Source organism: Pseudophryne corroboree, chromosome 9 (genome assembly GCF_028390025.1).
Source record: "Pseudophryne corroboree isolate aPseCor3 chromosome 9, aPseCor3.hap2, whole genome shotgun sequence".
Taxonomy (NCBI): Eukaryota; Metazoa; Chordata; class Amphibia; order Anura; family Myobatrachidae; genus Pseudophryne; species Pseudophryne corroboree.
The window spans coordinates 274,535,157-274,563,135 of record NC_086452.1 but is presented as its reverse complement, the minus strand read 5'-3'; the positions used below and the strand labels follow the sequence as shown (position 1 = coordinate 274,563,135).

Genomic DNA, 27,979 nt, shown 5'->3' with positions numbered 1-27,979 from the left:
GGATATCGAGGGGTATGGTGCATAGTCATGCATTATAGTTACTATTTAGTCAAATCATCATGCAGAGGACACCACAAATAGGTTGAACTCGATGGACAATTGTCTTTTTTCAACCTCAGATACTATGTTACTATGTAATTTACATATAGGGCGCAGTGTGTGGACTGGAAAATCCCTCTGTGTTTCTCTGACAGACATTAGTGGGAGTCTGTCCCCGATAGCTCTCCTGTGTGATAGGGGTGTGTGTGTGTGTGTGTGTGTGTGTGTGTGTGTGTGTGTGTGTGTGTGTGTATATACACGTGTGTAACATATCAGACAACGGGGAGAGTTCTTCCCCGGAGGAACCCATTTTAGATGCACAAGAGGGTAATGTGGTGGCGCTTCCCTCTCAGAAGGAGCCGGAGTGGGTGAGAAAGTTGCAGAAGAATATGGCACAACTTGCAAAGAAATTCTCTGAGTCTGAACAACAGACAAAGTATTGGAGGCAGTCTGTGGAGGACGCACTGTTTGCTGATCCCCTTCATGTCATCCACTCGGGTCCCTTCCAGTTCCCAGAAAAGGTCTCTGGCCCAGATAATGCAATGGGACACAGACACAGATTCCGACACTGAGGTCGACACTGGGGATTTAAGAGGGGTTGACCCCAAGCTAGCCAAAAGCATTCAATGTATGATTGTCGCTATTAAAGAGATGTGGGAGTTTACTGAGACAACACCTGTTCCTGAGGAAAAGGATTATTTTAAACTGAATAAAAAACAGGTAGTGACTTTTCCTCCTTCAAAGGATCTGAATGCATTCTTTGAGGAATCCTGGTATACTCCAGAAAAGAAATTTACCATTCCTAGAAGGATACGTGTAGTGTACCCTTTCCCTGAGGAAGACAGGCGCAAATGGGAATCACCCCCAATGGTAGACACCTCAATTTCTAGGCTGTCTAAGAAAATCGTTTTACCTGCCCCAGGATCAGCTTCATTAAAGGAACCTGCTGACCGTAAATTGGAGGCAACCTTAAAGTCCATCTATACAGCTAACGGAACTTTGCTCAGGTCCACCATTGCTTGTGCGTGGGTGGGTAACGCTGTGGAAAAATGTTCAGACAACTTACATGGATGAGTTAGTCCTAATTCTCGGCCATATCAAAGATGCTGCAGGTTACTTAGTTGAAGCTATGAAGGATATTGGTTTGCTGGGTTCAAGATCCTCCGCTATGGCTATTTCAGCTCACAGGGCACTATGGATCCGCCAATGGAATGCTGATGCAGAATCAAAGAAGAATATTGAGGCGCTCCCTTACAATGGAGAAGCCCTCTTTGGAGACAAGCTGGATGCCATGATTTCAACGACTACATCAGGCAAGTCGGTATTTCTGCCTTCTGCAGCTGCTCCACCTGGGAAAGGGTATCATTCTCAAATGATGCAGTCCTTTCGGCCCAACAAGTACAAAAAATCAAAAGGTACCCCCTTCTTCGCAGGTAGAGGGCGGGGAAGAGGTAGGAAACCTACAACACCATCAGGCTCGCAGGAGCAGAAGTCAACAGCTACTTCTGCTAAAACCACAGCATGACACTGGGGCTCCCCTGCGGGAGTGCGATCGGGTGGGGGCGTGTCTACTGTTCTTCAGCCAGGTCTGTGTTCATTCAGATCTGGGCCCTCATTCCGAGTTGTTCGCTCGCAAGCTGCTTTTAGCAGCATTGCACACGCTAAGTCGCCGCCTACTGGTAGTGAATCTTAGCATAGTAAAATTGCGAACGAAAGATTCTCAAAATTGCGATTACACACCTCTTAGCAGTTTCAGAGTAGCTCCAGACTTACTCGGCATCTGCGATCAGTTCAGTGCTTGTCGTTCCTGGTTTGACGTCACAAACACACCCAGCGTTCGCCCAGACACTCTGTTTCTCAAGCCACTCCCGCATTTTTCCCAGAAACGGTAGCGTTTTTTCACACACACCCATAAAACGGCCAGTTTCCGCCCAGAAACACCCACTCCTGTCAATCACACTACGATCGCCAGAAAGAAGAAAAAACCGTGAGTAAAATACCTAACTGCATAGCAAATTTACTTGGCGCAGTCGCAGTGCGAACATTGCGCATGCGCACTAAGTGCAAAAAATCGCTGTGATGCGAAGAAATTTACTGAGCGAACAACTCGGAATGAGGGCCCTGGATCCTTGGATATTACAGATAGTATATAATTAAACAAACAGAAGAAGAGTATTCCTTTAATAGGGCACACAGAGACTAATACAGTTACAATTTGCTATAAGTCATTATCCCTTGGGATAATGACCACTAATGTTAAAATATAACTTTTATTATATATCGTTAAGAGCTAGCGAAATATGTGAAGTGAAAAAATATGATTGTGAAAAAAATAATAAAGTGATATTAAAAAGCCAAACCACTGGAAGTATATGCTTGATTTAAAAAGTGACCTGTGTCCGTTCTAAGCAAGCTTATTAGATAGCAAATTAGTGACAACAGAGATTCAGTGACACATAAGGCTGTTGGTAACAGGATATTGGAATACATCTTATATACATCTGGCTGTGTGAATATTTTATTAAAAGGATTAACTATCACACATATACGGCAGCCTGTTATTATTGGCAGTGGGCTATGCCTGCTTATAATTAATTATGCATAGCAATGAATATGGAATATATACAATTTTTGAATATATGTGAGCTGTATGCATATTTGAACTAATAAAAGGGTTACCGCATATTCACAGCTGTTCCTAGTATATAATAGCGTACTACTAGTGGTGAATGATTACATGTGAAGTAAACCCACTAGGGTTATCAGGTTGAAACTGAGGGATACAACTTGGCATATATTTCCAAGATTAATGTATGAGGATTAACTGCCCAGTATATAGAATAGTAGCTGTTTAATGGTGATGCGCACACCACTAACAGGAAGTTATTTACAATTAACGGGAGCATAGTAATAGTTCTGGATTTTATTTGGATTAATGCCAAGTCTAATAATTTACAACACATTATTTCCCTAAAAAATATATTGTTACAGCAATCAGGAATTTATCCTACTAAGGAACAATAAATCAAGCATATACTTCCAGTGGTTTAGCTTTTTAATATCACTTTATTATTTTTTTCACAATCATATTTTTTCACAATCATATTTCGCTAGCTCTTAACGATATATAATAAAAGTTATATTTTAACATTAGTGGTCATTATCCCAAGGGATAATGACTTATAGCAAATTGTAACTGTATTAGTCTCTGTGTGCCCTATTAAAGGAATACTCTTCTTCTGTTTGTTTAAATGTGTAACTCTTATTCCAGGAGCACCCCCCTATAGATACATTGCCATTCATTTTTTTGAATCACTATTCTCTAAATGGGGAAATGACAACAATACATATAAAAAATTAAGTATACTATAGGTCTGTGCGATCTTTTCTGTTCCAACTATATTACAGATAGTATCCCAAGGTTACAAGTTGGAATTTCAAGACCTTCTCCCATGCCGATTTTTCAAATCCGCCTAACCAGTTTCTGTTCCGGACAGAACAAAAGTACTGATCGCTATACAGAAATTATGTCAAGACGGAGTAATTTCCTTAGTTCCTGCACCACAACAGGAGAGAGGTTTTTATTCAAGCCTGTTTGTGGTTCCGAAGCCGGACGGCTCGGTGAGACCGATTTTAAACCTAAAATCTCTGAATCTTTATTTAAAAGGATTCAAATTCAGGATGGAGTCCCTGAGAGCGGTGATCTCCAGCTTGGAGGAAAAGGAATTTCTGGTGTCGGTGGACATCAAGGATGCTTATTTGCATGTTCCCATTTACCCTCCACATCAAGCATACCTGAGGTTTGCGGTTCAGGACTGTCACTACCAGTTCCAAACGTTGCCTTTAGGGCTTTCCACAGCTCCGAGAATATTCACCAAGGTGATGGTGGAGATGATGGTTCTCCTTCGCAAGAGAGGAGTCAACATAATTCCGTACTTAGACGATCTCCTGATAAAAGCGAGATCCAGAAAGAAGTTAGTGCAGAAAATTGCACTATCCCTGACGGTTCTTCAACAGCACGGTTGGATAATAAACCTTCCAAAATCACAATTGGAACCGACTATGAGATTATCATTTCTGGGAATGATACTGGACACCGAGGTACAGAAAGTCTTTCTACCGGTGTGAAAGGCTCTGGAGATCCAGAAGATGGTCAAACAGATTTTGAAACCAGCACGCGTGTCGATTCATCAGTGCATCCGCCTGCTGGGGAAGATGGTAGCGGCTTACGAGGATCTACAATATGGGCGATTCCATGCCAGGGTGTTCCAGTATGACCTACTGGACAAGTGGTCCGGACCGCATCTACACATGCATCAGAGGATTATCCTGTCGACGAAAGCCAGAATCTCGCGCCTGTGGTGGCTACAAAGTTCTCACCTCCTGGAGGGACGCAGGTTCGTGATTCATGCCTGGATTCTGGTGACCACAGATGCAAGTCTCCGAGGTTGGGGAGCAGTCACGCAAGGGGAAAGCTTCCAAGGAAGATGGTCAAGTCAAGAAACACTTCTTCACATAAATGTTCTGGAGTTGAGAGCTGTGTACAACAGCCTTCATCGAGCAGCGCATCTTCTTCAAGATCGTCCCATACAGATCCAGTCAGACAATGTAACGGCAGTAGCTTACGTAAACCGTCAGGGCGTAACGAAAAGCAGAGCAGCAATTGCAGAGGTGACAAAAATACTCCTCTGGGCAGAAAGACATGCAAGAGCTCTGTCGGCGATCTTCATTCCGGGAGTGGACAACTGGAAAGTAGACTTCCTCAGTAGACACGATCTTCATCCAGGAGAATGGGGCCTCCACCCAGAAGTCTTTGCAGAGGTAGCAAGTTGTTGGGGCGTTCCTCAAGTAGATATGATGGCTTCTTGTCTCAACAAGAAGCTGCAGAAATATTGTTCCAGGTCACGAGACCCACAAGCAATAGCAGTGGCTGCACTGGTGACCCAGTGGGTGTTCCAGTCAGTGTATGTGTTCCCTCCACTTCCACTAATACCAAAAATTCTCAAGATCGTAAGAAGAACAAGGGTTCGAGCAATTCTCATTGCTCCAGACTGGCTATGGAGGGCTTGGTATCCAGATCTTCAGGAGTTACTGATAGAAGATCCTTGGCCTCTTCCGCTGCGCGAGGACCTGCTTCAGCAGGGGCCGTTGGTTTATCAAGACTTACCGTGGCTACGTTTGACGGTATGGCTGTTGAGCGCCAGATCCTAGCCCGAAAGGGTATTCCCAAGGAAGTAATTCCCACACTTAATCAGGCCAGGAAGGGAGTAATGTCCAAACATTACCATTGTATTTGGAGAAATTATGTATCTTAGTTTGAATCCAAGAAGGCTACTGCGGTAGAGTTTCAATTAGGGTGTCTTCTCCTATTTCTACAGGCTATGAAAAAATATTCACTTTGCGCTTATTTTGATAATTAAAGGCTTAAAGTACAACCACATGTCGCAACATGTATTTGTTTTTAATATATATTTACCACTAATTAGTGCCTATTCCCACAAATTTAATACACTATTAAAAATAAATAAACATCAACAGCCTAATCTAATACATAAATATTTTTTTCTTAAATACTTGCAATGAATATGTCACTTCTTTATAAAACAACCACTAATAGAGGTGGATCAATTACTAAAAAAGACAATGCACTGTCAAGGAAAAACCCACATATTTTCTTGTAGATAAAAGCGGGTATATCAGAGCCTTTCCTTTTTAAAAATCCAGCACAGATGCTTAATGAATGTCCTGATACAAATTGTTTCCAAAAGGTTAAATACCGTTCATACACATGTATTGTATCATAAGTGAGCCAATTCTATCACCACGCCAATCCATGTAAAAGCTCAATATCAACCATTTATGAGGATGTTACCGTGCTCACCACAGTCAAATATACAAATGATGTAGCGGCTTCTCCCACTGTGAGTCAATCGTGTAGTACGAAGGAGTCGGCTAGGAGGCACCGGACGTCTTCGTCCTCCCCAGTCAAATTGCCGCTGCGTTTTCCGGTTTACTGACGCTGTCTGGTGATAAGCTGATGCCCGTATTCAGATCTATCCTCAACGGTTGGTTCCTCGTCACCGATACCTCTGACGCGTTTCACTCATACTGGAGCTTTATCGAAGAGTGTATCCAGATATTCAGGAGTTACTGAGAGAAGATCCTTGGCCTCTTCCGCAGCGCACGGACCTTCTTCAGCAGGGGCCGTTGGTTTATCAAGACTTACCGTGGCTACGTTTGACGGTATGGCTGTTGAGCGCCAGATCCTAGCCCGAAAGGGTATTCCCAAGGAAGTCATTCCCACACTTAATCAGGCCAGGAAGGGAGTAACGTCCAAACATTACCATTGTATTTGGAGAAATTATGTATCTTAGTTTGAATCCAAGAAGTTTACTGCGGTAGAGTTTCAATTAGGGCGTCTTCTCCTATTTCTACAGGCTGGTGTGGATGCAGGCTTAAGAATAGGGTCTATCAAGGTCCAAATTTCGTCCTTGTTCATTTTTCACGGCTTAACACATGAGGACCTGTGTAAAAGACACAAACATAATGCAGGAAAAAGGAGCACTGGGCGGGCGCCCAGCATCCTCTACGGACTATCAGAAAAGGATTTACCGGTAGGTATATTAAAATCCTATTTTCTCTGTCTGGAGCAGTCATAAGTCCAGCCATGGCTTCAGCTTGGATGGCAAAGGCAGCGGCTGCCTGGGCTGATGCGTTGGAAGGGGATTTTTCATTAGCTTCCAGAGAGCAAAAATCCCATGTAGCTCATATTAAATAGGCTGCAGTATTCTTGGAAGAAGCAGCAATAGATATGGGTACTATTGCTTCTAGGGCATCAGCCTCAACAATAGCTGCTCGCAGAGCAGTTTGGTTACGTACATGGAAAGCTGATTCAGAATCCAAGAAGGTTTTGGAATATTTGCCTTTTTCTGGAAATTTTCTTTTTGGTAAAGAATTTACAGATACAGTATGCTGGAGTCAGAAGCAGATTCCAAGAAGGTCAAGTTTCCTTCCACATATATTTCCAAACCTAAGGGTCCGGCTTTCCGGTCCTTTCAGTCCCAAGGAAAAGCAAAGGGAAAAAGTGATTGCAAGCAGCCCCAATACAATAAGTTTGGTAAGTCAAAAAAGCTTTGGGCTACCAGAGGGCCGGCTTCCAAACCAGAAGACAAGCCATCAGCCTAATGGTGCGGGCCTCCACCTGAGGGATCCCAGGGTAGGGGGCTGACTTCTTCAGTTTGCACAGATCTGGCAGCAGTCTACAACAGATGCCTGGGTGCAGGAAGCAGTATCTCTAGGTTATGTTTATCCCTTCTAGAAGCATCCTCCTCGAAGGTTCTTCTGCACCAGCCCGCTCGGGTAGAGACGAAGGCCAGGGCTTTGCAAGAAGCAGTTCAGAAATTGCTGCAGTCAGGAGTAGTCATTCCAGTACCCCCTGCACAACGAAGACAGGGTTTTTACTCCAACCTGTTTTTGGTTCAGAAGCCAAATGGGTCATTTCGGCCCATTCTCAATCTCAAAATGCTAAACAAATACATTTGGGTACCGCGGTTTCACATGGAGACTTTACGTTCCATAGTTTTGGGCATGGAACCAGGGGATTATATGGTATCCCTGGATATTCAGGATGCTTACCTACATGTTCCCATAGCACTGTCCCATCAGTGTTATCTCAGGTTCGCTATCCTCCAGCAGTTCCAGGCCCTACCCTTTTGGTTAGACACAGCCCCCAGAGCTTTTACCAAGATTATGGTGGTTATGGCATCTTATCTCCGCAAGCAGGGGATAAGAATTTTTCCATACCTCGATGACCTTATAATCCTGGCACAGTCGCAGGAATTGCTCCTGTGTCATCTCCAACAGACAATAACATGTCTGCAGAGGCTCGGGTGGCTCATAAATTGGGAAAAATCATCTCTGGTTCTGTTACAACAGATGACTCGCTTGGGGGCTGTACTGGATTCAGGTCTGCAGAGTATTTTTACCTTGTAACAAGATATCCAAGGTACAGTCAAGGATTCAGGACTTGTTACACAGTCAAACAGTATCCATTCACGCAACAGTGCGAGTGATGGGTTTGATGGTGTCAACATTCGACATGGTGGAGTATGCACAATTCCACTCAAGACTTCTGCAGCGTCTGATTCTTGCCAAATGGAATGGAGTACATCAGACAATAAAGAAACAGACGATGGTACTTTCAGTAAAAGTAAGAAAGTCATTAGCCTGGTGGCTACAAACATCTCATCTAGACAAGGGGAGACCCTTTTGGATACCAGATTGGGAAATCCTGACAACAGATACCAGTCTTCAGGGCTGGGGAGCAGTGTCTGGAAAATGGTGATTCCAGGGACAATGGACCAAAGAAGAAAGTTGCCTGCCAATAAATCTGTTGGAACTTCAAACCATATTCATGGCACTGATTCAGGCCAAGGACATTCTTCTAGGAAAACCAGTCCAGATCCGCTCGGACAATGCAACGGCAGTAGCGTACCTCAATCACCAGGGAGGAACTCGCATCCAAAAAGCAACGAAGGAGGTAAGTCGCATACTAAAGTGGGCAGAACATCCAGCCTTGTCTGCAGTGTTTGTTTCCGGGAGTCCTAAACTGGGAAGCAGATTTTCTCAGTCGAAACACTATTCAAGCAAGCGAATGGGCTCTACACCCGGAGGTCTTTCAGACTCTAGTAGACAAATGGGGGTTGCCAGAGAGAGCTCTCATGGCGTCCCGTCTGAACAACAAAGTGCCCGCATACGGGTCAAGAACAAAGGATCCCAGAGCGATCTTGGTGGACGCTATGTCGGTGAGATGGGACTTTCATCTGGCTTATATATTTCCTTCGATCACCCTATTACCCAGGGTGGTGAGGAAAATAAAGCAAGCAAAGGGTGCCGTGATTCAAATAGCTCCGGCTTGGCCCAGAAGACATTGGTAAACAGATCTGCAGAGAATGTTGATACATGCTCCATTTCTGCTCCCTCAACATCCATCACCGAATATGGCAAGCATATATTCATTGGTGCAGTGAAAGAAATGTGGACCCGAAATCTTTCAGAGTTTCCAGGGTCTTAGCATTCCTTCAGGCAGGAATGGATAAAGGTTTAAAGGTGGCTTCCTTGAGAGGGCAAGTATTGGCATTGACTGTATGGTTCCAAAAGAAAATTGCCAACTTACAGGATGTGCGTACTTTTTTCCAGGGAATACTGCGCATTCAACCTCCTTTTGTTCCGCCTACAGTACCGTGGGACTTATGTCAAGTCCATAAAGCTCTTCATGTTGCTCCATTTGAACCACTTAATAAAGTGGATCTTAAATGGTTAACAGATCAAGTGCTCTTACTATTGACTATGGCATCAGATAGAAGAGTATCAGATTTAGGGGCACTGCCATGTCGTTCCCCCTTTCTGTTTTTTTTTATCCAGATAAAGCAGTTCTCAGAACTAGGTCTGGGTATCTTCCTGAGGTGGTGTCTAAATTCCACCTTAATGAAGAAATTGTAGAAATTGTATGTAAGGCAGCCACATGCTCTTCCATTAACACATTCATTAGACATTATGCCTTGGATACTTTTGCCTCTAATGATGCTGAATCCGGGCGTAAGGTTCTTATATCCAATCAGGAGCGTCCCCACCACTAAATTGCTTTGGGAAATCCCATTGTTATCCTGTGGATAATCTGTGGACCCTGCCAGAGAAATATACGTTATGGTAAGGATTTACCGTTGATCACAGTATTTCTCCTAAGTCCACAGGTTCCACAGGGATCCCATCCTAACTCACCTGATTTGAACATCTTTTTACTCACTAACCTCTTCCTTTTTGTATGGAAGGGTGTGCATGTGTGTTCTTATCACCTGATTAGGGTTCTGCATGATGCTCCTGCCTTGTGCTTTGGAATACAACTGATTTGCCTGAGCCAGTGGGCTGGGATATATGGACGGGCCCGTTGCATCCTGGGAGGCCAGAAAGCTTTGATCGGTTGTTGCCAATCCGCTGTCGCTCCAGCATATCCCACTGTTATCCTGTGGACTTAAGAGAAATACCATTATCAACGGTAAGTTCTCACCATAACGTATATTTTTGTTGGGGGTGGGGGGGGAATTTGTCACTTTTCTGCTACAAACAAACCCCATTGGAGTCCCATATCCCCTGCCAGATAGGTTACTATTCCCAGTCGTAGTCCACGTGGATGGTAAAGTATGAAATGTTGAAAGAAAAAACAAGAAAAAACTTTGTCTACCATTGTCATGTCAGCCTTTTGACCCTGTCAACCTTAATGCATGCATGTCTACCATTAGTGGTAGATCTATTGACTGTAGACCTTCTTTTTAGTGTAGATCCATAGTCTGGATATTGTTTTGTTGTATCTTGCTTACATGTGATATTTAATATGCCTGAGTAATGTTTTTGCTTCAATAAAATAAAATGTTTTGGTAAAAAAAATCCTATTTCTGCAGCAGGGTACATTGGTTTCCACAGGGAAACAGTGGGTGTAGAGATGGATCTTGATCCAGAGGCACCAACAGGCTAAAGCTTTAGGCTGTCCCAGGATGCATTGGGGCCTCCTCTGTAACCCTGCCTCCAGGCACTGGAGCTCAGTTTCGAGTTGGTGCATGTAGGAAGAAGGTTACTAACAGGAGGGCTGCGCTGGGCAGCCCTTAATAAGCTTTTTAAGAAGACTTTAAAGGCCGCAGCACTTACATGTCAGGGTGACATTAAGTGCTGCGGTTCCGTCACCTCCTAAGCGGCGTCGCATACTCCCGCGGCTCAGTTCCCGGGTACTTGCGATGGAGGCTCTCCGGCTATAGGCACATAGTCGCAGACACTCTCCTGGTTCGCATGGCTGCTACGAAGAGAGGACATAAAAGGGTCCCCCAGGCGAGACCCACTATTAAATCGTGTTCTGGTCACAGTCTAGGAAGACCAACTGCGATGCTGGCGTGGACACTGTTATGCACAGGAACACCACTATATCTAGAGTACAGGTCGGGTGTACTAACGCCCAGTTTAATAGATTCCATATTACCAGGCTGTGAGGACCAGTATATGGGAGTCGGCACAGGGCACCATCTCTGAGCAGATTTTTCCGACCCTGGTGCTGCCACACTCTCTCTCTCTCACTCCCTCACTGAGATGCTGGGCGCCATCTTATATGCATAGCTGCGCTTGGTCTCCAGGACTGCAGGTTAAAGTCTCCCTTGTAAAGCCACCTGTATACAGCGCTGTGCCTTTACAAACACTTGAGTGTTCTACAGGTCTTTATACAGACAGCGTTAGTTAAGGAAGAGTGTACCTATTACAGGATATATTGTACGAGTGTTCTGATATATACCTCCGGTCTAGGACCGTGCTATGAGATAGATAGATAGATAGATAGATAGATAGATAGATAGATAGATAGATAGATAGATAGATAGATAATTACTGTTCCAGTGCAATATTATTGTCGTAATAACTATTTGCATTGTAAATGGGACTGTTTGTGTCTGTATCTGCTATATGGATTCACTTTCAGTGTTTCCCAGGTATATTTATCACTATATTCTGTACCCTAAGGAACTAGGTGCGTCAGGGTCATTTATAATGTGTCACAGTATTTACCCATTACATGTATTCTACTGTGTACTCAGTCACATAATACTGGATTTAATTGCAGGTCTTGTGTACTGGGTACTCAGTCACATAATAAAGGATTTAATCGCAGGTATTGTACTCTGGCTTCATCGTACTAAACCGCTCTATGTTGCATTTGTGTATAATGTCGAATATGTAGGGCAGTAAATCTGGGAGTGCTCCAGCATCCTGCAGAGCATGCGTCAAAGATTTACCAGAGGGGGAAGTTTTGTATGGTAGTTTGTGTACTGAGTCATACATTTCCCAGTCAGTCCGCAGCTCCTGTAACTAATCAGGAGTCAACCTAGGCTGCATTCGCAAACCTACTAGGTACTCCGGTGGAATGTCTTATGTCCCCTATGGGACCACCTGTGCCATTACAGCCATAAAATGTCCCTATGGTTACTCCGCCTTAGGCAGAATATTTGTCTAACCAGCTGCAGCAAATAGCGCATTCATTAGTTAGGCAAGAATCTACCCCAGGTCACTCTCGTGTCTCTGTGTCATCTAAGCGGACTGCTTCCTCCTCACAATCCTCTAATTTCTTGGATGTTTCATCTGAAGAGGAGGGGGAGCATATGGTCCGGTCAGACACTGCACAGATGTTTCTGACGAGGATTCTCCATTGCAAAATGATGTCCCTGCCCTTGTGGTTGCTATTAAGCAAATCCTACAAATCACTGATGATGAGGATTCCACTATTGTGGCTAAGAAAACTGATATGTTAAAACAGCAGAAGGTGTTTAAAAATCTATTATTCGGTTCAGGCAGGAACCCTGGTCTAATCCAGGGAAGAAATTCCCTCTGTCTAATAGGGCCTTGGCTCATTATCCTCTCTCTGCAGGGTTATGTAACAAATAGGAGATTTCACCACCGGTGGATCCTCAGGTCACCCACCTAGTGGTGTTATCCACTCTGCCTGTCACCACTGTCACTTCTCTGAAGGAACGACAGATAAGGGTGTGGAGGAATGCCTGTAGTCTATTTACTCCCTTACTGGGGTTGTACATAGACCCACTGTTGCGGCCTCTTGGGCTGCACAAGGAATGAAGAATGGGTTCAGGCATTAGAGGAAGAGCTGCCTGAGGATATATCTGACAATGCCAGACATGACCCGTCTCACAATAACACCACCGCCTACTTCATCAGGAGGCATCCCTTGAGGCAGGTGTGTTGGCAACCGAGGCATCGACTACGTCCGTCCTGGCTCGTCGTATCTGTGGCTGAGGTCATGGAATGTAGAACTGGACTCCAAAATAAGTGTTCCCCTTTACTGGGGTCATCTTAATTGGGGAAGATCTAAATAAATTGGTGTCTGAAAAGGTGGTTGCTAAAATTGCCTTTTTCTCTTACGTTCTAGAGGATGCTGGGGTCCACATTAGTACCATGGGGTATAGACGGGTCCCCCAGGAGCCATTGGCACTTTAAGAGTTTGAGAGTGTGGGCTGGCTCCTCCATCTATGCCCCTCCTGCCAGACTCAGTTTAGAAAATGTGCCCGGAGGAGCCAGTCACAGCTAGGGGAGCTCTCCAGAGTTTCCTTAGTAAAAGTAATTTTTTAGAGTTTAATGTTTTTACAGGGAGGCTGCTAGCAACAGCCTCCCTGCAGTGAGGGACTTAGGGGGGAGCATTATCTGCCCTGCGGGGTCTTAGCCACTGTCTCCGCTGACTGTACACTGAGCTCCAGAGGGGATAGATCGTTCCACGCCGCAGGGGATCGCTCACCCCAGCAGCATGCCGCCACCCCTTTGCAGGGCGGAAGATTGTGGCGAGTGAGTCACCGAGCCCCCTAACAAGCGGGTGTCCGGTGTGAACATGGCGGCATCAGGGTAGGAGCGCAGTATTACCTGCGCTCCGGGATGCTCAGTGGTACATTGTGCGGCGCTGTGAGGAGTGCCTTGAGCCAGCGCCTGCACCCTACACTGGTCACGCAGCCTGTCGGGGTCCCTGGATCTCAGCCAGCATCAATCCTCAGGCCAGTATAATCCTATGAAGAGCAGGAAGACGGCCCCATTTTGCGGGCGGAGCTTCTCAAAGCGGACCCAGCAGCATTCAGCGCCATTTTCCTGCCTGCACAGCGCTGTCCAGGAAAGAAGCAAGTTCCTCCACAACAATCTCCAGCTATCTCACGGTACCAGGGGGTTGTAGAAGGGGAGGGGCTGCAATACGGCTGTGTAACCTATTAAGGTACACAGTCAGTGCTCATAAGCAGTTTCCCTTATATGTATAAAAAGCTGTGTGTGGGTTGGCTCCAATCTCTGTGTTTCTCTTGCCATTCTTGGGGAGAAACTCTGTCTGTATCCCCTATATGTATATGGAGTGTTTGTGGTCACCACTAGCAATGACCAGGGACTCTGTGTCATGTGCTGCAGAGGACTTGTCCTCTCAAGATGATCCCATTCCATGTAATCAGGATTGCACTGATTTAGCACAGATTCCAGCAAGGGAGGCGGAATGGTTATCCTCTATCAAAACTATGATTTCTCATATTTCACATAGGGTTGCACAAAATGAATCTGCTACCCAGGTGCTGCAGAATATGGCAGTCTGGCCCAGTTCTGGTACCTCAGGTCCCCCCCCCCCCCCCCCGCTGTGTATTCCCATAAGCGTCCTTTAGCACAAATTATGCGGGATGACACTGATACAGATCCTGACGGTGATGATGGGGTATGGGGGACAGCATCTCTTGCTAAAGGGGTGCAGTTGATGGTAGAGACTATTAGGGATGTGTTGAATATTAATGATACACCACCTGCGCAGGTAGAGGAGGCTTACTTCACTGAGAATAAGAAAGCCTCGCTAACCTTCCCTGCGTCAAAAGAATTAAATGCTATTTTTGAAAAGGCTTGGGAAAACCCTGAGAAAAAATTCCAGATCCCTAAGAGGGTTCAGGTGGCATTTCCTTTCCCTGTTGAAGATAGGAAAAAAAGGGAAACCCGCCTATTGTTGAGGCATCAGTATCCAGACTTTCAAAAAAGGTGGTGTTGCCTGTTCCGGGATCTACCGCCTTGAAAGAGCCGGCTGATCGTAAGATTGATAATACGCTCAAATCCATGTACACGGCTTCAGGGGCAGTACTGCATCCCACTATTGCCAGTGCTTGGATTGCCAAAGCTATAGTAAAGTGGTCTGACACCTTACTTGGAAGATTTGGATACTATGGATAAGGATGATGTTGACTTATTTTTGCGCAACATTCAGGATTCAGCGGGATTTCTGGTGGAATCCATGAAAGATCTGGGTTGCATGGCTGCAGGAATTTCTTCCGTGTCGGTCTCAGCGCGGCGAGGACTGTGGCTAAGTCAATGGTCTGCCGACACAGAATCCAGTAAAAGTGTGGAGTCCCTACCATATACAGGTCAGGCTCTCTTTGGGGAAGTGCTAGATGCGTGGATCTGCACGGCTACAGCGGGTAAGTCTCCGTTTCTTCCCTCTGCTGCTCCTGCTCCGAAGAAACCGATTTCCTCACCTACATCACAGCTCTTTCGGACTACGAAGCCCAGAAAGGCCATGCCGTCCAACACCACCTTTTGTTGGGGGGTGGGGGGTGGTACGCCCAAGTTCAAGAAACCCTGTACGCAGGTTCTCAGGAACAGAATCCTATGTCAGCTACACCAAAGTCCTCCACATGCCGGGACGGAGGTGGGGCCGGTGGGAGCGAGACTCGGGCAGTTCAGTTATGTCTTGGTGTCATCCGGCCTGGATCCCTGGGTGCAGGATATTGTGTCCCAGGGGTACAGGCTGGAGTTTAAAAATCGCCTCCCTCACCGATTTTTCAAATCAGGTTTACCAGCTCTGCTGTCAGACAGGACGGTCCTACAAGCCGCCGTCCAGAAGTTGGTAGAGTCACAAGTCATTGTGCCCGTACCACCTCATATGCACAACAAGGGTTACTATTCGAACCCTTTCGTGATACCGAAACCGGATGGTTCGGTCATGCCCATTCTGAACCTAAAGTCACTAAACCTCTTTCTGAAGGAGTTAAAGTTCAAAATGGAGTATCTAAGAGCGGTGATATCAAGTCTGGAAGAGGGGGAATTCCTGGTATCCCTGTATATCAAGGATGCGTACCTCCACATTCCGATCCAGCCATTCGGCCTCTCAACTGCACCAAGGGTATTCACCAAGGTGATGGCAGAGATGATGGTTCTCCTTCGCAAACGGGGTGAACATCATTCCTTATCTAGACGATCTGCTGATAAAGGCATCGTCCAGGGAGAAACTATTGCGGTCCATTGCTCTTATGACTGATCTTCTCAGTGTCCACGGTTGGATTCTGAGCCTTCCAAATCACACTTGGAACCAACCAGGAGGTTGTCCTTTCTGGGGATGATCCTCGACACAGAAGTACAGAGGGTATTTCTTCCACTGGAGAAAGTGTTGATGATGCAAACAATGGTCCGGGATGTCCTGAAGCCAGCCCGGGTGTCGGATCATCAATGCATTCGCCTTCTGGGAAAGATGGTGGCCTCCTAAGAGGCTCTCCAGTACAGAAGGTTTCATGCTCGGTCCTTCCAACTGGATCTCCTGGACAAGTGGTCAGGATCTCATCTGCACATGCACCTGAGAATTTGCCTGTCGCCAAAGGCCAAGGATTTCACTCCTTTGGTGGCTCCAATTACCTCACCTTCTGGAGGGCCGTAGGTTCGGGATTCAGGACTGGATCCTTCTAACCCTGGATGCAAACCACTGGGGCGCAGTCACTCAAGGGGAGACCTTCCAAGGAAGGTGGTCAGTTCTGGAAGTCCGGCCTACCGATCAACATTCTGGAATTAAGAGCCGTATCCAACGGTCTTCTTAAGTAGGCCCATCTTCTAAGAAATAGGGTTATTCAAGTGCAGTCGGACAACGATAAACCGACAGGGCGGAACGAAGAGCAGAGCTGCCATGTCAGAGGTAAGAAGAATCCTCCTCTGGGCAGAAAAACATGCGTTAGCGCTGTCAGCAATCTTCATTCCGGGAGTAGACAACTGGAAAGCAGACTTCCTCTGCAGACAAGATCTCCATCCGGGGGAGTGGGGTCTCCATACGGAGGTGTTCAAAGAAATAACAGACCTTTGGGTATTACCCCATATAGACACGATGGCCTCTCATCTCACCAAGAAGCTTTGGCGTTATTGTTCCAGGTCGGTGAACCCACAGGCAGTGGCAGTGGACGCCCTGGTGTCTCCGTGGGTATTCCAGTCGGTTTACGTGTTTCCACTACTCCTACTCATCCCAAGAATCCTAAAACTCATAAGGAGAACAAGGGTTCAAGCGATCCTTATTGCTCCAGACTAGCCGAGAAGGGCTTGGAACGCGGACCTTCTGGATCTACTACAAGAAGAGCTGAGGCCCCTTCCTCTTCGAGAGGACCTGCTGCAGCAGGGGCCGTTCGCCTATCAGGACTTACCACGGCTACATTTGACGGCATGGAGGTTGACGCCTGACACTAGCTCGGAAGGGCATTCCGAACAAGGTTATCCCTACCCTGATACATGCTTGGAAAGGAGTAACGTCTAAACATTACCATGGTATTTGTAAAAAATGTGTCTTGGTGTGAGTCCAAGAAGTTTCCTACGGTGGAGCTTCAACTGGGACGGTTTCTCCTCTTCCTGCAGGCAGGAGTGGATATGGGCCTGAGGTTGGGATCTGTGAAAGTCCAGATTTCGGCCCTAACCGTTTTCTTCCAGAAACAATTGGCTGCCCTCCCTGAGGTTCAGACCTTTTTGAAGGGAGTTGTGCACATCCAGCTTCCCTTTGTACCGCCTACGGCGCCATGGAATCTTAGCGTAGTGTTGCAGTTTCTCCAATCTGACTGGTTTGAGCCTCTGCAAGAGTTAGAGGTCACGTTTCTTACGTGGAAGGCTGTCACTTTGTTGGCCTTAGCTTCTGCTAGACGTGTGTCGGAGTTGGGGGCTTTGTCCTGTAAAAGCCCATACTTGATCTTCCATGCAGATAAAGATGAGGTCTGGACACGTCAGCAGTTTCTTCCGAAGGTTGTGTCAGCATTTCATATCAACCAACCTATTGTGGTGCCAGTGGTCCTTAGATGTGGTAAGGGCTCTGAAGATCTATGTGAAGAGGACGGCTCGTCACAGAAAATCGGAGACTACTTGTTCTATGTGATCCCAAGAAAATTGGGTTTCCTGCTTCTAAGCAGACTATCTCTCGCTGGATCAGGTTCACTATCCAGCATGCGTATTCTACGGCAGGATTGCTGTGTCCTAAGTCTGTTAAGGCCCACTCTACTCGTAAGGTGGGGTCTTCCTGGGTGGCTGCCCGGGGTGTCTTGGCATTACAACTTTGCCGAGCAGCAACTTGGTCTGGGTCGAACACATTTGCAAAGTTCTACAAGTTCGATACTTTGGCCTCTGATGATCTGATGTTCAGTCATTCAGTTTTGAAGGAGCCTCCGCGCTCTCCCTCCCGTACTGGGAGCTTGGTACATCCCCATTGTACTAATTTGGACCCCAGCATCCTCTAGGACGTAAGAGAAAATAGGATTTTAATTGCCTACCGGTAAATCCTTTTCTCGTAGTCCGTAGAGGATGCTGGGCGCCCGCCCAGCGCTTTGTTTTCCTGCAGTTGTTATCTGGTTCAGTACAACTTTGTTGATAGTTGTGTACGGCATTATTACTAGGTAAGTAATGTTTCAGCTGTTGCTGAAGTTTTTCAAGTTCGTTAGCTTGATGTGCCTTGTATGTGTGAGCTGGTATGAATTTTGCCACTATCTGTGTATAATCCTCGAAGATGTCCATCTCCTCGGGCACAGTTTCTAGACTGAGTCTGGTAGGAGGGGCATAGAGGGAGGAGCCAGCCCACACCTGCAAATGCTAATGGCTCCTGGTGGACCCGTCTATACCCCACTAATGTGAACCCCAGCATCCTCTACGGACTACGATAAAAGGATTTACCGGCAGGTAATTAAAATCCTATTTTCCCACATACTACTCCTTCTGCGCAGAAGATTTAAGGTACCACTTTTGCACATTTCGGCCTCAAGGGCAAGCAAAGGTCAGGCATACCCGAGATAATCTCGTGCTCCCATAACCACAAAGCCCAAGGACAAACAATCCTGGGCTGCCCATCAGCCTGCTTCTAGAGAAAAGCCTGCTGCATGATGGGACAGGCCTCCCTCTAGGCGACCCCAAGGTGGGAGGCCGAATTCTACAGTTCACACGGATCTGGTTGAAGACTCTTCAGATGCATGGGTGCTGTAATTGGTCTCTCACGGGTACGTAGTCTCTTTCAGGAGACATCCCCCTCGCCAGTTCTGCTCCACGGTTATCCCTTCAGATTCGTTAAAGGCGCAAACTCTGCAAATAAGTTCCCTCCTGGATACAGGAGTGGGAGTGCCGGTACCTCTGTCCAAGAGAGTCAGCGGTTACTATCGGCCCCGTTTCTAGTCCTAAACCAAATGGGTCTTTCTGGACTATTCTTCTCCTCACTCAACAAGTTTGTATGAGTGTCCAAGTTCTGTGTGGAAAACTGTGCCTAATTGTGCTGGCTATGGAACCCGGAGACTATATGGTATTCCTGGATTTACAGGGTGCGTACCTGCATATACCTATTGCCATGTTGCATCAGCAGTATCTGTGGTTTGCTCATGGCTACCTCCACTATCAGTTCCAGGCTCTGCCATTTTCATATTTTTTCCCAAGGTCATGGCTGTAATGACGGCAGGGAGTCAGGATCCTGTCATATTTGAACGACTTGCTGATTCTGGCGACCTCCCATGATGTCCTCCTCAGTCATTTGCAGCTGCAGGTAAGCTTCCTAGAAGCCCATGGGTGGCTCATCAAGTGGAAGAAGTCCTTGCTGGTTCCAGCTCAGAGCATGGTGCACCTGGGGGGCACTGCTGGATACACACAGTCAACAGCTGTTTCTGTCTCCAGGAAAGGTCCTGATGTTTCAGGACAGGATTAGATGCTTCCTTCCTCGCTCCAGAGTGTCGATACACTCAGCAATGCAAGTCCTTGGTCTGACGGTGTCGGCTTGCGACATGGTAGAGTACGCTCACTTGCATTCCCACCCTCTGTAGAGGTTAACCCTTTCCAAGTGGGATGGCCTACCACATCTGATCAGGTCTCACATGATCACGTTGATTCCGGAGGGTAGTCTATTGCTGACCTGTTGGCTGCTGGTCCAGCAACTACGCGAGGGCTGTTCCTTCTGGATCCCCGACTGGGTCCTACTGACTATGGATGCCAGTCTGAATGGATGGGATGCGGTTTTGGGGCAACACTCTCTTCAACTACGGAGGAATCACTCCTCCCGATCAACAATCTGGAGGTGCGGGCAGTATTCAATGCATTATCTCTTGCCCTGTCTATGGTGCAGAACAGGCCTGTTCAAGTATTGTCATTCGGCTACCATGGTATCATATATAACCATCAAGGTGGCACTCAAAGCCGCATGACAGTGATGGAATTGCCAGAAATCCTTCAATGGGCAGAACACCATCTGCCAGCAATATCGGCAGTGTTCATTCCGGCTGTCCTAAACTGGGAAGTGGGCTTCCTCAGTCGTCAGGGCGTACACGCCGGAGAGTGTAGTCTTCATCCAGAAGTCTTACAACTCCTAGTGGACGAATGTGGCCTACCAGATGTAGACCTGATCCGAAGACCAAAGTTCTGGTCTTCATATAAAGGACCAGGGATCCTAAGGCAGCATTCGTGGTCACTCTAGCCATTCCAGGGAACTTCGGCTGCCCTATACGTTCCCTCTAGTTTCACTCCTGCCCAGGGTTCAGCGGAAGTTCAAGAAAAATAAATACCTCTAGTTGCTCAGACCTGCAGGGTATGTTGACAGAGCGTCCTCTCTTACTTCATCAGTGCCCAGCCCTCCTCGTACAGGGCCCTGGTGTCCAGAGCTTGGTTTGACAGCGTGGCTCTTGAAGCATCACTCCTGAGAGCCAGAGAATCTCCAAGGCGGTTTTCCATACTGTGTTTGAAAGCTCACTAAGCGGCTTCTGGACGGATTTATTACAGGGTATGGAATTCTTACTTCACCTGGTGTGCTGATAAGAAATTTGACGCTTACAGATCTTAGGGGCTATATAACCTAGTGGACTGAAAGTGTCCACCGCTTGACTTAGTGACCTGGATTCCGTCCTGTTCACTGTTAGGTTGTTGACCAGATTCTGGCTTTTTTGTGGCAAGGCCTGGACTTAGGCCTTCGTCTGGCCTTCCTCAAGGTTTATATCTGCCTTGTCGGTATGGTTTCAGAGAAAGATTGCGTCTGTACCTGACGTTCATACATTCACTCGGGGTGTCTTACGGATTCAGCCTCTCTATGTCCCTCCTGTGGCTCTATGGGACCTGTCTGTTGTCCTAAATGCCCTGCAAGAGTCTCAATGAACTTCTTGTGTCAGTGACCCTTCAATGGCTATGGGGCACGGTCCTGTTCTTACTAGCTGTTGCCTTTGCTAGCAGGGTGTGACTCAGGTAATTTGTCCTGTCTTACACCCTCTCTGATGCTTCATCGTGAATGGGCAGTTCTTCAAACTCGCCTTGGTTGTTTGCCTAAGGTGATGACATCTTTTCACTTTATCCTAGACATTGTGGTTTTGGCTTTCATCTCTTCTGCTTTATTCTCCAAAGAGCGGTATTTGGATGTAGTACGGGCTCTCCATATATATGGGGTGAGGACTACCTCTATCAGGAGGTCAAATTCCCTTTTTGTACGGTTTGCTTTTCACAAACGTGGCTGGCCTGCGAATAAGCAATATATGGCCAGATGGATTAGAATGGTGAATGCACAAGTTTATGCGCAAGCTGTACTCCCAGTTCCTGCTGCTATTACTGCCCATTCTACTCGGTCTGTTGGACCTTCTTGAGCGGCCCGCCGTTGCGCGTCCCCTGAACAATTGTGCAAGCTGGCTACGTGGTTCTCTGTGAACAGGTTGATTAGGTTCTATACCTTTTGATACTTCCACCTCCCAGGATGTTTCCTTTGGACGCCGGATTCTCATACCCTCTAAGGCACGTCCCCTCCCTTGAGGAACTGCTTTAGGACATCACCTGATGTTTCCGTGTGGAAATCAATGTACCCTGCTGCAGAAAAGGAGATTTATGGTAGACTTACGATTGTTAAATCTCTTTCTGCGAAGTACATTGGGTTCCACAGAGAGCCCACCCTGACGCACCTAGCTTCTATGGGTTTGTATGGCATTAGCCGCTGGTCCCTTCTCCTGTCGTGATAATGTGGTTCTATGTGACTAACATTTGCATCTTCTTTTACCTGCTCCTACATTGGACTGGTTAACAAAACTGAGCTCCAGCGCCTGGTGGCAGAGTTATAGAGGAGGCCTCAATGCATCCTGGGACAGCCTAAAGCTTTAGCCTGTTGGTGCCTCTGGATCAAGATCCATCTCTACACCTGATGTTTCCCTGTGGAACCCAATGTACTTTGCTGAAAGAGATTTAACAATGGTAAGTCTACCATAAATCTCCTTTTCTCCTTTTCTCCCCTGAATAGTCCAACATTGAGATTCCTTGGATGTTTTCAAAGTTTATTGTGGACCATGGCTATCCCATTAGGATATAGTAACAAACCAGGAAAGGATTTCCTAAAGGAGCAGCTTATCTTTATTTGGTGTTAATAATGGGTGTGGATCATTAGATCGACAGTGTCTAGGTCAACCACTGTAGGTCGACAGTCACTAGATCGTCAGAGTTGGAAGGTCGACAGGGTTTCGAGGTCGACATGTGCTAGGTTGACAGGCCAAAAGGTTGACATGAGTTTTTTGTTGTTTTTTTGTTTCGTTTTCTTCGTAGAGTGACCGGGATCCCAATTAGTTCACTGTGTCCCCTCGCATGGCTTGCTTCGCCGGCCATGCTTCGAGCAAGGTGCCTCGCTTCGCTCAGCACAGATTACTATTCCAATCGTAGTCCACGTGGATCGTTAAGTATGAAAAAGTTCAAAAAAAGAAAAATTTTGAAAAACTCATGACGACCTTTTGACCTGTCGACCTTCCAACCCTGTCGACCTAGTGACTGTCGATCTATAGTGGTCGACCTAAACATTGTCGACCTTCAGACCGGATTCCTTAATAACAATCACTTTTATTGTTGGCAAGTTTTGCTAATTACCTTTTGAACATGACTTTGAATGTGATTGGATCACTGAACACAGCTACAGCTCCGTTATGAAAGTGTGTGCATACTTTTGAATCCCACGTTATTGTAGGTTTGTTTAATATATTTTTCACTTAAATTGTGTTGGTTACAAGGTCACAATAAATGTGAGAAAATATCTGACATGATTTATCTTGATTCCACGCTTTCTCAAAAACATACAATATCAATAAAGGTGTATGGACTTTTTGCAATTGTTTGTTAAAGAGGAAACTTTTGTATTTTAAGGAATAATGTACTATATACTGTGCATAATTTATGGTTAATAGTCAGCACTGTTGTAGTTCCAGACCCTGTGTAAGGGAATATAATCATGGATTTCCCGTTACTTTAAGGGAAGTATTAAATTAGAGTCAGAAGTTTCGACAGGGTGGAAAGGCAGCGCTTTCCGCCTATAATCTGAACTTTTCAACACAAATATTCAATTGAAGTGACGTTTTTCCACCCTGTCAAAAATGCAGCTTTGTCGAAAAACACATGGATGAGCGTAATCTCTGCTCTTTATCAGGTCCTCCACCAGAGAGATAAAAGGTTAATTTAGGTGAAAATGGAAAAACAAGTAATTTCAAAGTTCTCTAATTAAAAAAAAAAAAAAAAGTAGGTAAAATAGATAACTCGATTTGTTTGGCAAATCTTTGAGTATATAACTATTCCCAAACAAAATTACAGCTCTGAAATTTTATTCTTTCCCACTGAAATACAATCCCAAAAAATCGATTTAAAAAAAAAAAATCTGACCATTAATGTTGGACTTAAATTTCAGTCATAAGAAAGTGAGGCAGGGAAATGGTTATATAGCAAAAAAATTAGCTTTAAATTAGAGATGAGCGGGTTCGGTTCTCAGATCCGAACCCCCCCGAACTTCACCTATTTTACACGGTTTCGAGGCAGCCTCGGATCTTCCCGCCTTGCTCGGATAACCCGAACGCGCCCGAACGTTATCATTCCGCTGTCGGATTCTCGCGAGATTCTTATTCTATATAAAGAGCCGCGCGTCGCCGCCATTTTCACTCGTGCATTGGAGATTGATGTGGCTGCGTTCTCTCCCTGAAAAGCTCTGTAATCTGTGCTCTGTGTGCTGCAAATATCTGTGCTCTGTGTGCTGCAAATATCTGTGCTCAGTGTGCTGAAAATATCTACGTTCTCTGCCTGAAAACGCTCCATATCTGTACTCAGTGTGCTGCATTGTGGGGACTGAGGTAATTATAGTAGTACAGTACAGTAGACCATTGCTGTATCTTGCAGCTCTGTGTCAAGTATACGATCTCTGTGCTGCATTATTGTGGTCAGTATATAGTAGGACAGTGCAGCATTTTGGTGACCGGCAGTATACATATAGTACAGTACAGTAGGCCATTGCTGTATCTTGCAGCTCTGTGTCAAGTATACTATCTCTGTGCTGCATTATTGTGAGCAGTATATAGTAGGACAGTGCAGCATTTTGGTGACCAGCAGTATACATATAGTACAGTGCAGTAGGCCATTGCTGTATCTTACAGCTCTGTGTCAAGTATACTATCTCAGTGCTGCATTATTGTCAGCAGTATATAGTAGGACAGTGCAGCATTTTGGTGACCAGCAGTATACATATAGTACAGTACAGTAGGCCATTGCTGTATCTTGCAGCTCTGTGTCACTTCTAGTATCCTGCTCAGTGCTTAATATCTGCTGAATTGTTGTGACCAGTATGTATACTGTACTGTGCGACTTACGTTATACACCTGGTGATTTTATACATCCTGTAATCTGTACTGAGCGATGTGTGAGATACACCTGGGGATTATACACCCTGTATACTGTACTGTGCAACGTTTATGATACACCTGGTGATTATACACCCTGTATACTGTACTGGGCGATGTGTGAGATACACCTTGGGATTATACACCCTATATACTGTACTGTGCGATGTGTGTGATACACCTGGTAATTAATTATACACCCTGTATACTGTACTGTGCGATGTTTGTTATACACCTGGTGATTATACATCATGTAATCTGTACTGAGCGATGTGTGAGATACACCTGGTAATATCTGTGCTCAGTGTGCTGCATTGTGGGGACTACCAGTATATAATTATAGTAGTACAGTACAGTAGGCCATTGCTGTATCTTGCAGCTCTGTGTCACTGCAAGTATCCATTCCATAGTTGTGCTGCATTGTTGTGAGCAGTATATAGTAGGACAGTGCATCATTTTGGTGACCAGCAGTATACATATAGTAAAGTACAGTAGGCCATTGCTGTATCTTGCAGCTCCGTGTCAGACTCAGTTCTAGTATCCTGATCAGTGCTCAATATCTGCTGCATTGTTGTGACCAGTATATAGTAGTACAGTGCAGCATTGTGGTGACCACCAGTATATAGTAGCACAGTACAGTAGACCATTGCTGTATCTTGCAGCTCTGTGTCACTTCTAGTATCCTGATCAGTGCTTAATATCTGTGCTCAGTGTCAGTGCTGCGTTGTGGTGACCAGTATACTACAGTACAATAGTCCATTGCTGTTCTCGCTTCTCAGTGTCAGTTCTCCGTAGCATCATCAGTGATCAGTATAATCAGTTCTCAGTATAATCAGTGCGCTGTTAGACGTGTGCCCATTTTCCGCCATTAGTGCAGTGGGATTTAGACAATTGATGAAGTTATTGTGTCCCCGGTACAAAATCCCATCTAGATTCCACTTCTCTAGGCAGGTGATAGCGATATTTTACCAATTAATATCAGTGATTTATAATTATTAATTACAGTGATCTTGCCAAATAATTCCAGTGATTTTGTAATTTTCTTCCAGTGATTTGGACCAATAATACCATTGATTAGAACGAATAATTTCAGTGATTTTGTCATTTTCTTAGTGATTTGGACCAATAATACTATTGATTAGAACAAATAATTCCTGTGATATTGAGGTGTTTGTGTCGCTTAGCTTAGCCGTCCAGCGACCACAGTGCACCTCTTTTTCTCTTTTCTTTGCATCATGTGCTGTTTGGGGCCAATTTTTTTAAGTGCCATCCTGTCTGACACTGCAGTGCCACTCCTAGATGGGCCAGATGTTTGTGCCGCCCTCTTGGGTCGCTTAGCTTAGTCATCCAGTGACCTTGGTGCAAATTTTAGGACTAAAAATAGTATTGTGAGGTGTGAGGTGTTCAGAATAGACTGGAAATGAGTGGAAATTGTGGTTATTAAGGTTAATAATACTATAGGATCAAAATTACCCCCAAATTCTATGATTTAAGCTGTACTATGGGGTTGCCTACCAGATATAATGGTCTACGTTTTGTTGTAGACAAATGCTCATCAGGGGAGCGGGTTCAACCCTGTTCAAGAAATATATTCCTGATTTTCAGCCTCCTAGTGAATTAAGCCTTCATACACTCCTCCGGTATACCCATGGGGAATGAACAGAGCTCCAAATAGTGTAATACTGTTTAATTCCAAATTAAAAACAAATATAAGACAGAGATAGTTGGTCTGTGTCTGAAAATAGGTATTACTATTTTAATTGTTTAAGGGGTATATAAACCTGCTAAGGGACATTCCCTCCTCATGCCTTGAGGAAGAAACACATACGGTATTGAAACACTTTAGTGAGGAGGATTCTATTTTGGATATTGTGAGTACCCTGCCTGGCTGTTGGACTGTGCAATCCAGGGACACCTGACTTAATAACCACTGCCTTAAGTCTACTATTTGCTAAGTAGACAATATCTGGGGAGAGTCCAATATATCTCTGCCTTGTATTTGTATGCAATTTTGGAATAAAACGGTATTACACTATTTGGAGTTATCTGTTCATTCCCCATGGGTATACAGGCAGAGTGTATGGAGGCTTATTTCTGGAGGAGGTAGAGACATCCGGAATATATTCATTGAATAGGGTTGAACCCACTCTCCCTGATGTGCATTTGTCTACAATAAAAAGTTTGTCTACCAGATCTGGTAGGAAATCCAATAGCACCTCTATGTGATCCATTTATAATTGAAGCTTATTGCTCTGTGATTATTTTTTCCAGTTTTCTGAGTTATTTAACAGTATCAATATTGAAGACTGAAGAGTTGGATATTAGGAGGGTTTCATCTCATATTAATTAAATATTGATTGCCCACAGATTCTCTTGGTGATGTTTTTCCTATGTATTATTTTGACTGTTGGATGATTTTTTCTCCAGGGTACTCCCTTTTGCACCTAATAAATGTGCACTGTTTTAATTCTGTTTTGGTTTGTTAGAAATACACATTGCAGGAAAAAAAAAACCTTGACCAAAATGTTGTCTACAAGATACTTTTCCAAATGTATTGTTAGTGCAAGGCAGTAAATACACTTTTTTCAGAATTCTTTATATGTTCAATTAAATCAATTTTGGAGATATTTTTACTAATAGACACAATTTCTGTTTATAGCATGTGCCAGACATGTAACATGATTATTTTTTATAATTCTCCTTTGTATGATATACAGAATGTAAGATTTATTGTTGTGTTTTTTTTTTTTGTTTTTTTTCTCAATGCAGGTGTATGCAATCAAGATGACTGGATCAGTGTGGTAAAGCCTGTTATAGAGCAGCGAATGCAAAAGTAATTGCCCTTTCTAAAAAGGATCATTTAACATGATCCATCCTGATTTTAAAATGCTTTCATTAGTCTATAACCCTAATAACTTGACAGGGCTGTAAACTAGGAGAGTGTAAACACTGCCACTACCCAGGGCCTAGAGGGCGGCACTATTGTTGCCCCATGACATTTGCATTTACCTTGAACTGTAGAACTGTTGCAGGGCTGCCTGATACGTCATTAGGACTCCTATTGTTTGTGTCCCTGTCCCATCAATATGATGTATTACGTCACAGTTTCAGGCGGGGGGCAGGAACTGGCCATAAAATAGCCATGCTATGGCAATGCTCCATGACTTTCTATAATTTGTGAAATGCCCCCAAACAATGAGTTCAAAATTCTTTCCCTTTTTGTAGGCTTTGTCTTAGAATAAAAACCAATGATGACAGACCATAAATAATATACAGTGCATCTAGAAAATATTCACAGCGCTTCACTTTTTCCACATTTTGTTATGTTACAGCCTTATTTCAAAATGGAATTAATTCATTTTTCCCTCAAAATTCTTCACCCAATACCCCATAATGACAATGTGGAAAAAGCTTTTTTGAGATTTTTGCAAATTTATTAAAAATAAAACACGAAGAAATCACATGTA

At 44.9% G+C, this 27,979-nt stretch overlaps 1 protein-coding gene across 3 annotated transcripts in view; it reads left to right on the top strand.

Moving 5' to 3' along the window:
• The window catches only part of UCHL5 (ubiquitin C-terminal hydrolase L5), a 667,016-nt gene that overhangs the window by 497,411 nt on the left and 141,626 nt on the right, over nucleotides 1-27,979 (top strand). For all 3 annotated transcript variants that reach the window (XM_063940312.1, XM_063940311.1, XM_063940310.1), the window contains one exon: nucleotides 27,282-27,345. In XM_063940312.1, the coding sequence (XP_063796382.1) occupies nucleotides 27,282-27,345 (64 nt within the window). The remainder of the gene's footprint in view (nucleotides 1-27,281; nucleotides 27,346-27,979) is intronic.